The sequence below is a fragment of the Otolemur garnettii genome, unplaced genomic scaffold (assembly GCF_000181295.1).
Source record: "Otolemur garnettii isolate 467f Iridium unplaced genomic scaffold, OtoGar3 scaffold00189, whole genome shotgun sequence".
NCBI lineage: Eukaryota > Metazoa > Chordata > Mammalia > Primates > Galagidae > Otolemur > Otolemur garnettii.
Window position 1 is genome coordinate 871551 of NW_003852584.1, and position 11317 is coordinate 882867.

Below are 11317 nucleotides of genomic sequence, written 5' to 3' on the forward strand. Positions count from 1 at the left end.
GACTGTAGTCCTAGCTGCTCAGAAGGCTGAGGCTGGAGGATGTCTTGGGCTCAGCAGTTCAAGGATACAATGAGGTATGACTGTGCCACTGCATTCCAGCCTGAATGACAGAGTGAGATCCTGTCTCAAAAAGAAAACAATCAATCAATCATCCTGGGAGTATTAGATAAATAGGGCCAAGAAAAGCCTGTGTCTCATGAGCAAAGCACTTAGGGATGGGATGGGTCTGAGTGGGGATTTAATAGGTATGGAAGACCCCTTTTCTCTGCTGGGTCAAAACTCTCAGAAGTTCTTGAACCCTTGCTAGCCTCATCTTCTATAATGTTTCCTTTGGACGATAACCCCAAAGAAGGGAGGATGAGCAGGGCCTTGGGCGGCACCAAGAGCAGACAGCCTCACCCGACTCTGCACCCTAAGAGGCGGAGGCCTGGCTTAAACCGCAGCTGCAGCTGGCAATCACGGCCTCCAAGAGGCAGAGTGTCTCCAGGTGAATGTGACAAAGCCCAGGCTTCATTTCCTAGGGGCACAGAGGACCCACACTTACATGTAAAATGCTGTACTTAGAAACAGCCAATCCTGAGAGTCCTTGGGAGGGCTCTGCTGTGTGCTCCGTGTTGGGGTGATGGTGACAGAGCAGAGATGCCCGAATCTCATGAACTCAGCCCCACTCCCTGTTCCACCACATCCAAGCTTCCAAAGTGTGGCTTGGTCATTTTGCTCTTTGAGACTCAGTTTCCTTATCTAAAGAAAGGGAACAATAATACCAACTGCAAAAGGTAGATGAGAGAACATAATGAGAGAACAGCTCCTGCCCCTCAGAGAGGCTAAATAAACACTGGCTTCCTCTCCCTCTTCCTTGACCACAGAGTCCCGGGATTTGCAGCTGGTTATACAAGATCCAACCAATCAGTGCATCAGGCTACAACAGGGTTTCCAAATCGGGTGCCACCGGCATCCGGGGTCTGATAACTCTCTGCCACATGGGAGGCAGTACATTGGCCGTGGGCAGCATCACTGTCCTCTACCTGCGAGTCAAGAAGCACTGTCCCCAAGTGTGACATCCAGAAAATGTCTCCATTGCCAACTGTTCCTGGAATTAGGGAATAAGGTGAAATTTCCCCCAGGTAAGAAGCATGGGGTCAGCAGTACAAGGACCCCCCCCCCACAGGGTTTGGCAGGTCAAGGGCAGAGGGTGGGAGGGAAGCGGCAGCCCCAGGGAACACATTCTTCCTGCAGCAGCCACTCTGCTGCTTCACCCCTCAGCTGCTTCACCCATCAACAGAATTTGTTTCTGGAATTTAGCAGGTGAGAATACCTGACTTCCTTCCCAACCCTACTATCCTGCAACCAATTACCCTGAAGAGACACAACAAGGACCCATTTTTCTTGGAGAGCTGTCTAAATACAAACCCACTGGCCGTGTTCTTTACACAAGTAACAAATCTCTGCCCCTGGCCACACAGAGAGGGCAAGAAGCAAATGAAACCACCATACGAGAGACCAGGAAACTCAGGCAGGTGCTCCGCCCTCAGTAGCAGGGCCCTCCTCGGGAACGTGGCGCCTTCTCACAGAGGGAGGGCAGGCTGAGCCTGGCTGCTGAGAAGATGCACCTCACCTGGGGATTGCTCACCTGGACCCATTCTCAGGAGCCCAAACTAAGCAGGGGCTCCGTCAGCTCTGCAGGGCCCACACTGCCCTGCGGCCTGGTGTCAGAGCTGCGCTAGCGACACATTGTCCTCGTGTTCCTGAGGCAGAGTGCGTCCCCACTGCCTCCTTCACAGGCTAAGCAGACTCGTGTACCACAGACCCTGTGCCCTGGTAGGCTTCCGCAGAGGACCACGTGCAGCCCACTGACATTTGTCTGGCCCACAAACAAATTATTCCTAACTTATTTAGACATCAGATATAAAATCTGATGTCACCGCAGTGGCTATAGTCACTTACATGACCTGCCTGGACCCTACAGGCAGCTGAGTTTGTCGTGGCCCACCAGCTGGAAGGGGTCAGTCTGGAGTGTGCGTCTGCTCTGCTGCTCCCAGCTAGGAACCGGCACCAGAAGAGGGCACTGGGAGATGAGAGACAGGTGAGGGCCTCTCACTGGGCAAACATGCTCCAATTAGGGGTGTCAGTCCTGGTGGTGAAGTGCCTCCTCCCCACAAATGAGAGGAAGAAGCAGATGGGGGCTTCCCCTGACACGTACACGTCTGTCCATGGCCACTCTGTGCTGGGGGGCAACCTTATGGGAGTATAACACTTCACCTTGTGTGCCATCCAAATAAGCAACAGTATATCAGAAAAGGGGGCAAAGACTCCTCAAGCTCAAATAGTCTCTATATGATCTCAGTTATCCCAGGACCCTAAGGGCCAAACGTCCTGGCCTCACCAAGAGTCGCCAGAGCTGCCTGTCCAGGTAGACGCTACAAACTATGCAAAGTACCCTGCACGGGAATAAACGGCTCTGTTTGCAAAGCAGTCTCCACGTCCCCACGGCCTCAGATGGCTGCCAGCGCCTCAGTCCAGTCTGTTCCGAGAGGCCCCGGGGGGCAAACGTGGCCACGTCCCTAAGAGCTGTGCAGCTGAACCTGTCCCACTTGAGACGTGACGTGGGCTGGGGCTTGCTGCTTCTACTCTGTTACCCTTGACGACTTTTTGTGGCACTCTCCCTGCTGATGAGGGTGGCAGGGATGCCACCACAGCCATGCCACGCCACCTGCTCCCTGGGTCTGCCGCCAACTTGGCAGGGATGGAGGACAGCTTGCTATTCTGAATGCTCTGGGACTAGGTGCTAATTTCGCAGCTCTCTCACACAGAGGAAGGCTTCTCTGGGAAACACGTGCTCCCCTCGAAAGGCTGACCTCCCTTTCCCCCTGTCTTGCTGCTCTGGGCTCCCACCCACGTCTCCACCTTCCATCGCTGGCCATCACCTCTTCTCACTCTCCCCTTTCCTTGGGCAACTACCTCCCAAACCTGTGTTTCCTACATGCCAGCCACTCCCACATTCACATCAGGAAATCATATCCCAAAGCCTGTTTCCAGATTCCTGAAAGAGGTGACTCTTTGGGATTTAGGATGGCAAAGTCAGGATTGCAAGGAGTTCTCAGGAACTCCTTAAATCATAAATTATTCTTAAACTATTACCAGCACCCTTCACATTATTCACTCATTATCATAGAAATTTAAGATGACTTGCTTAATAAGTAATAAATATTAAGTCTGGTAGTACAGCAGAACCTCATAGCTGGCCACCTTCCTTCACAGAGCACCTCAAATTGACCTAACTTTCATAGACCAGACATGCACCACATGTGCTCGGTGGAACTTCCTCATGGTGACCACCTCCGTATGTGGACCAGTTTGTTACAGTCCCTCAGGTGGTCAAGTTACGGAGGTTCTCCTGTGTTTACAAAGAACTGAAAGTCACACTGGAGAACACCAGGGACCCTCACTGGGCCTGTTAGAAGCCCCAGGCAAGGCGCAAGTCCCCAGCAAGGTTCGCAGCTCTGCACAGAGCCAGGTGTGCAAATTGCCAGTGTAAGGATTTAGTGTTCTTCCCGCACTTATTTCTTAGAATGCCACTCGCAGAAAGTATACTATCACACAAATATTAATACATTAGCATTTATTTGCCAGAATGACTCACTGTTTGCAGCAGACAGAGCCATGAACACACACTTGGAACACGGCACCAGCTCCCAGCAGTTCTGAGCGCCTGGACCACGGCCAGTTCTCTCCCACACGCTCCTGCCCTGGTTCCCGCCAGCACCGCCCTGACCTTCGACTCCAGGTGCTGGTGCCTCCCGCTCTCACCACATCAGCATCAGCCCCTTCCCACAGGAACACTGACGGCTACACCTTAGTTTCTGCAGAAGAAAGATGATATCTTTCCCTGATTTCTTGACCGATTTTTCTTGATATTTGAGATTCAGAAAAACACATTTCCTGAGAAGCACCAGGAAGGAACTGCCACCTGAACCAGCTCAGAGGATGCAATCCCAGAGACATTCCCAACCCCCTCTCGCCTGGCTCTGGCCTGCCTTCAGGACTGTAGAGACTGGCATGTACACTCAAACTCCCCTTCTCACCTCTTCTCCTCACAAGCAAGTTTCCCCTGGGAATCCCCATGACCTCCACTCACCCAGATACTCAGCCTGTCTCCTGGTGATGTTCCCTTCCATCGCCCTGCTGTCTGCCCAGTCATTTGCTTGACTGTCACCCAATCCTTGTCCCCAAAGGGTGGCAATGCTGCCCCTACCACCTTGCTGTAAAGGTGTGGGGAATGAACGGCGCTGTATACCTGGCTCTGGGCAGGGCCCTCCAGCTCCCCCCTCCACAGAGTTGTCTTAATCCATGTCCAGATTTCCTCTTGGCTGTCTGGTTTAGACCTCCCTGCCTTTTCTGGGCCATTATGAAGGCACCCTACCTGCCTCCTCACCAGTCCACTCTCCACCCAAAGTCAGCACGGTCTTCTGACAGCGTGGTCCAGAGCTCAAACACCCGTAAAAGCTCCCAGCCCCAGCCCCCATCCTGGGTCTCAGCCTCATGTTCCCGTGCACCCTGAGCATGGGGCAAGCACTTGTTCTCCAGCCACCGTGGATGACCTGGGCTCCCTGCATTCTGTAGCTGTTCCGCACACCTGGAAAGAACGGCTAACCTTTTATCCCCTGTCAAAATCCTGCGTATCAAATTGGTTTAAGGGGTGGGGTCTAGAGATGTCTTCCAAGGCTAAGAATGCATGTGGCCTCTGTGACAGAATGGTGTCTGGAAATCAGACCTATAGAAGTACCTGCAAAAATGTGTGCCATGGAGTCGTTCCAGGCCACACTGTTTGAGGGAGAAAACCTGGAAACCTCTCAGGTTCAGAAGAGCAATGGTGAAATTAACTATGAAGCCACCATTACAGTGGATGCCATGTGGCTTTCTAAGGAGTGCAACAGCTTTGTTAAGTTGAAGAAGGCCAGAACAGTAGGTAGAGTCTGTATGTGACTTAAGTATTGATGATTCCTGCAGAGTTACGGGGAGAGGGGTGCGTATGCATGGTGGGGGTGTGCTGACATCCTTTAATACCGTAAGTTCATCACTTCATCCCAGACGTCTGTTCCAAAAACTCTCCTTCCCCCAAGCTCCCTTTCTTCTGGTAGAAACAGTGGGACTTACTATGTGCTCATGTAACCCCATGGCCACCTCCGAGGAAGATGCTGCTATTATCCCACTGTACAGATGAGGACACTGTGGCCAGGAGGGCTTCAGTGACTTGATTTAATAGGTCACACAGCCAGCCGGTGGTAGAGCTGGGAAAACCTGCAGCCTGACACATGGCCAGGTACTCCTCAAGGGAGGGGTGGGGGAGGGTGGGCAGTGGCCTCATGACGGCATGACGTATACACACAGCCAGGTACTCCTCAAGGGAGGGGTGAGGGGGGTGGGCAGCGGCCTCATGACGGCATGACGTATACACATGGGCCCTTGAGGGCTGGGCTGTGTCTAATAATCTACTGATACCCCGGCCCAGCTGAGGGCTGTACACGTGGATAGGGTTGCCTTCTGCCTCAGACCAAACCATAGGCAACTTGGGGTGTCTCTGCATCTGCCCAGCAAGCCGGATGCCGAGGGTTTAAGAGCAGCTTTCTTCTCTCACCCCGTAGCCACTTCCCAGGTACGTCGAGGTCCAATCACTCCTCACCCAGCCTGCTCCTCACCTTGTTAAGCCACCAACTCCTCTTGCTTCCAAAAGCCTCTTGGCTTGTCTCCAATTCCACCCTCTGTGCCACGTCAAGGGTGAGGTTTTCTTTTCTTTTCTTTTTTTTGCAGTTTTTGGCCAGGGCCGGGTTTGAACTTGCCACCTCTGGCATATGGGGCCGGCACCCTACTCCTTTGAGCCACAGGCACCGCCCAAGGGTGAGGTTTTCAAACATAAGCCAAGTCAAGTCACACCCTGCCCCACACCCTCCCATGGCATCCCCTCCCACCCAGAATAAGGTCACCTCCAGGGTTACCAAGGCCCTACCTGAGCCGGCCCCCTCAGCTCTGGCCACGCTGGCCTTCTCGGATAAGCCAGTCTGCCCTGGCCCCTCTGCACTGACTTTGCACCCTGCTGAGCACAATGACTTGGGTCATCTTAATACTGCAGTACCTTGTTAGGGTTAGTACCTGTCTTCCCATTTCACACGAACACTAGGACTCAGAGAGGCTGAAACCAAGCCCAAAGTCGCTCCTCTAGTGGCAGAGCCGGAGACCATTGCTGACTCCAGAATCTCCATACTTTCCATTTGGCTGCCAGGGGCCTCAAAATCAGCGAAGCAGGCCAAAGAAAAACAGGAGGAGGAGCAGCTGGAAAGGTGTCCACCTGGGGCACACTCCACCGAAAGGCACTCACGTGGACATTTTATTTCAAAACACTGTTCACACCCAGCCAGTATCTGCCTGCACTTTGGAGACATCATTTTTTTTTTTGAGACGGAGCCTCAAGCTGTCCCCCTGGGTAGAGTGCCGTGGCATCACAGCTCACAGTAACCTCCAACTCCTGGGCTCAAGCGAGTCTCCTGCCTCCGCCTCCCAAGTATCTGGGACCACAGGCACCCGCCACAATGCCTGGCTATTTTTTGGTTGCAGCCGTCATTGTTGTTTTGGCAGGCCTGGGCTGGATTCGAACCTGCCACCTTAGGTGTATGTGGCTGGAGCCTTAGCCACTTGAGCCACAGGCACCGAGCCTGGAGACATCTTGAATAGCACCTGCATGTCTTTCTGGCGACTGGCAGTGCTGTAGACTCTGGAGCCTGGAAGGTTCTGGCCAGTCCACAAAAGCAGGGTGGTCAAAGTCCCGAGGGAGGAACTGTGTGCTTCCTGCCAGAGCGGCCTACACAGTGAGACGTCCCGGCTCACAGTCAGGGTTCCCTGGCAGCGTGTGGGTCGGGCATTTCATCCCTGAGCTAAACTTCACCTGCTCACTGGGAGAACATGGCAGTTCACACCGTGGCCAGGAAAAAAGAAAGAGATACGTTTAACAACTTGAAGAGTAAATGCAGCAGCAAATGGGGGCTGGTGGGAAACACAACCATGTTTTCTGCTGAAAATCAAGTTGGGAATTTGTGCTGTGACCTCTATCACTCTGCTGCCTTCCATGCCCCTAACTTGCTCCCACCCCTCAAGGAGCAACAGAATAGAATGTATTTCCCAAGAACAAATTTCTCTGCAGAAAAACATTTTAATAACATCCTAAATGACAGCACAACCAATCACGGAATCTGTCACCAGTTTGTGGCTCCAGTTTCACAGAGTGAATTTCTCGAGTCCAGGCCTCCTGATGTTTCTGTCCCCATCTGCTGTCACCTGCACCATGTCACGTCTCTCAGTGACGACCTCTGCACCAAGTGACAGAGGATACAAGCAGCATAAGGCTCTCGGGAGAGGGTGCTGGGGGCTGGTGTTCATCTGCTCCCCGTTTTAAGGGGGAAGACTCTGGTCTCCACCTGGGCCACACTGATACGTAGGGTTCAAAATAGAAGAGAAACACCCCACTTCCCACTGGCCTACTTTCTAATTCAGAGCTGCTGCTGCCATTAGCAAAGAAGGCAACGGGGCACAGAGAGATTGGAAAAAAAAATTCAACCTGCTGATTCCTCAAATCTTGGATTTGTGCAGTGGGCAGATTACTTAGAAGTCATATGCCCTTCACAGAACACAGTGAAACAAAGACACACGGGGTGGAAAAGTGTATCTAATGCTGGACTTCAGGTGCACAGGCCCAAAAGTTTTAAGGAATATTCACAAGGAAAAACAGAAGCAAGTTCTCCCATTAGCTTTTATCTTTCCCGCCTACTTCCCAGCCCTCAAATCAGAACGGGGCCACCATTACTGAACTTTATCAGCAGACTAGCTTTGAGGACAGGCGGACATGAGCACAACACGCCAACAAATGCTTACTGGGTAACATGGAGCATCCTCAAATCCACAGCCGAAATGCAGGGGCCATGTGAGCAAGACTGGGAACTCCAGTGTCTGCTGAGTCCCTAGGCAGGCAGCCTGAGCACCTGGCCCACCAGCCAAGGAGCAGTGACTCCCGGCAGGGGAAGTTAGCTCCGTGTCTGGGATGGGGGTCCAGTGGACACAGGAATGCTCAAGTGCACTAGAGTGTGACTGATTCTTCTGATTTTTCAAAAGAAGCTTGGCATTTGGACTTTTTCTCTGACATCTTCTGATATTTTGACACAGGCAAGTACTTCAATCAAGGAAAACAAATAACAAAACTCCACCATACTGGCCAAATAAAACAAGTCAGGGCCCAGACTCAACACACAGCCTGTGGGTTTGTCACCTGTGCCCCACAGCACGGGCTATGGCACCAAGCAGCCAGGCTCCCTGTGTGCTGGGTGAGTGACCCTGGAAATAGTCAGATAACCTCTTGAAGCCTCAATTTCCTCATCAGTATGATAAAATATTATATTTCTATGGTTAAATTATGATTACAAAGTATTATGAAACCATGCAAAATTGTCATTTTAATAGCAACTTTGTAAGATTCTGCCTAATAAAATGAAGCTCTGGGCCCACCAAAGAAAATTAGATGAGATAAAGCAGGTGAACCTTAGGCCAGCACCCACGGAAAGTGCTCAGCACACGGGGACACTCTTCAGAGAACAAGTCCACTTACGTTCAGCAATTGAAATGGATCTTTAGAATCCTGAATCAGCATGGAAAGAACTGTATGTCAAGATTTATAAGAATAAATAAATTATACTTGGGGGGGGATATTTCCTGAGCCAAGAGATTCTCAAAATGTTTTTAACCAGAAATATCTCAGGCTAAGCTTTCTAGCGGAGAGTCCAGTACCGCTGTTTTCTGTGGGCACATACAGGCAAGACGTGACCACATGGAGGTCCAGCACGGGCAAAATGTGGACAGTTCATCATCCATTACCACACCATCTGCAAATTCTAACCTATAATCTAGTCTTGCCCAATAAAGGAAATAAGAGGCATTTCAACTGGGTCTAGAGCAAGAATTTTCAACTGGTATGCCATGAGAGGATCTCAGGTACACCATGAAAATTTTTAAAGATCACTAATTAAAGTATTTTTGAAAGAAGTTCAAAGTACAGTAAATATATTCTTATTTTTACTCTTGTTTTTTGGACCAACATAATTTTGGGGTACCACAGTTTAACTATAGGTTCAAGTGTACCGTGAGATAAAGAAGATTGAAAAACACTGGTCTAGACTAATGTTTAGCCATAATTCCAGTGTTGATATTGTGCCATTTGCCACAATCTCCAATGGAAATTCTTTTTGTTTTTTAAAGCCCATAAATTGAACCTTATATTCTCTGGGCTAATTAAGCACAAAAAGGTTTCTCTCTGTGTGTTGATGACTGTAACCAGTGCAGCTGAGACCTCACGACATGCTGTCTGGCTGACGGACCCTACCGGCCGGAGACGCTGGGTTCCCAGAGCCAGGCAAGAGGGATGCCAGCCTGTGTGTATGCGGCAGCGCCTCCTCCTCAGACTGTCAATGTCTGGGACCCAGAGCTCACTCAGCCTCCATCAGAGGATCCAGCTTCCTGCACACAGCTCACTGAGTGGCCAGGGGTACTCACAAAAGATCAAGAACTCCTCTCGTGAACTATTGTGGCTGTTTTAAAACATTAAGATCAAGGCCCTGGCCTTACAAATAATTAGGTACAAGGAAAAAGACTTCCAGAGAGTGTCTCCTATACAAGGAAAAGAGGCATCTTTTCTCCCAGGCAGCACAACAGAACAATCTCTTCTCAGGAAAGCCCTGAAACAATAGTAAAACCTGAGCAGCCATCGTGGTAACAATTTCAAAGGACCTAACAGGGAATGAGGCAGCAGCAGAGGCCTGCCTGGTTGGGAAGTTCAACTTGGCAATGCTGAGGGCACCCCACAGCGAGAGGCAGAAATAAGCCTCTGGCTTTGAGTTACCACATCACCACTGGAATAAATCACATCCCTCCCAACCTTCCTTGTGCCATTTTAAAGAGCTACAGTGACAGGACACATTATATTTTCATCCCATTAAAACACACAGACCCAGACCAGTGCTACTCAAACAAGGAATCCCAACCTATTCTTAAAAAATTCCATGGGTTTCAACTATGGATTCTCATACTTTGTGTCTCCATTATGATGACAGTATTTTAGAAACAGAACAATTACATTATGTATCATCTGCAGACTATAAAAACCAGGAAATACTCTGTCATTTTGTTTTCCCGAATTCCAAAGATGTAAATGTCTCAGGCTAAGAACTTACTAGAACAGGGTGGACTAACCAGTAATGAGGCAGTGACATCAAAGTGGCCGTGACCAGCCTCAAGGTGCTGCACAAAGGGAAGTTTCTTAGCAATAGGACCAGAAAAAAGCAGGGTGGGTGGAGCCAGTGGGTAGGTGGAGCCAGCATGCAGATGCCAGCACAGCAAGCGCAAAAGAAGAGACATCCACCACTGTGAGCAAAGCTTTGGTTTCAGAAAAAGCATCCATTATGTTAACTGACAATTTTGAATTGTAAAGATTTTCTACGTGCACAACGCATAAATTCTTTAAATACTTATTTGTTTTTAGAAGAGACAGAAAGATAAGGAATTTAGTCCTAGTTTTAAGTTTGTTCATATTTAAGTAATAGTAATACCAAAATAATTTAAGCCAATACTGGCAGGAGCCTGTGAGAATTTTTCCTTGGGTTCATTACCCAATCTTGACAAACACTGACACAGAACATTTTAGTTTTGGAGCACTTGTGAGCTGTACAGAAAATAAATATTTTGATTTACACTAGCCATTTGACCAATGGCTAACCATTGGTCTAGACAGTGTATTTCAACCCTTTCGAATCTTCTTATGAAAGCATAAAAGAACAGAGCCCTCAAATTATTTGTGAACCTCAAATCATCAATGCTCACTTGCAGACCTCTCTTGTAAACCCTTTAGAAACTCCCAAGTGCTGAGACTAAGCCTGCATTTTAGCACCTCTAACAGTGCCTGGAGCACACCCGGGGCCCCCAGTGTCCAGAGCACTGTGAGAACCAGAGAGCCACTTGCACCCCAAACCTCCAAAGAAACAAAGTGGTGGGCAGGCCTGGTGGAGCATGGCCACCAAGTGGTACTCACACAAAGAAGGGCAGCAGCTGGACGAGAGTCTCCTTCTTGGGGCTGGCAGCAAACTCGGGGACCATCTGGATGACCTTGTTCATGACACTGCGCAGGTAATTTTGGAGCTGCTTTCTTCGTTCCTCTACAAACTTAGCATCCTGAAAAAACAAAACACCTACGCTCAGGTACGCTTTCCTCACCTGTTCAGAAATGACC

General features: G+C 49.9%; 1 protein-coding gene across 1 annotated transcript in view; it reads right to left on the reverse strand.

The window, feature by feature from the left end:
- LOC100951309 (sorting nexin-29) overlaps positions 1-11317 on the reverse strand; it is a 283767-nt gene that overhangs the window by 22653 nt on the left and 249797 nt on the right. The window contains exon 7 of the mRNA XM_012812092.2: positions 11120-11259. Within this exon, the coding sequence (XP_012667546.2) occupies positions 11120-11259 (140 nt within the window). The remainder of the gene's footprint in view (positions 1-11119; positions 11260-11317) is intronic.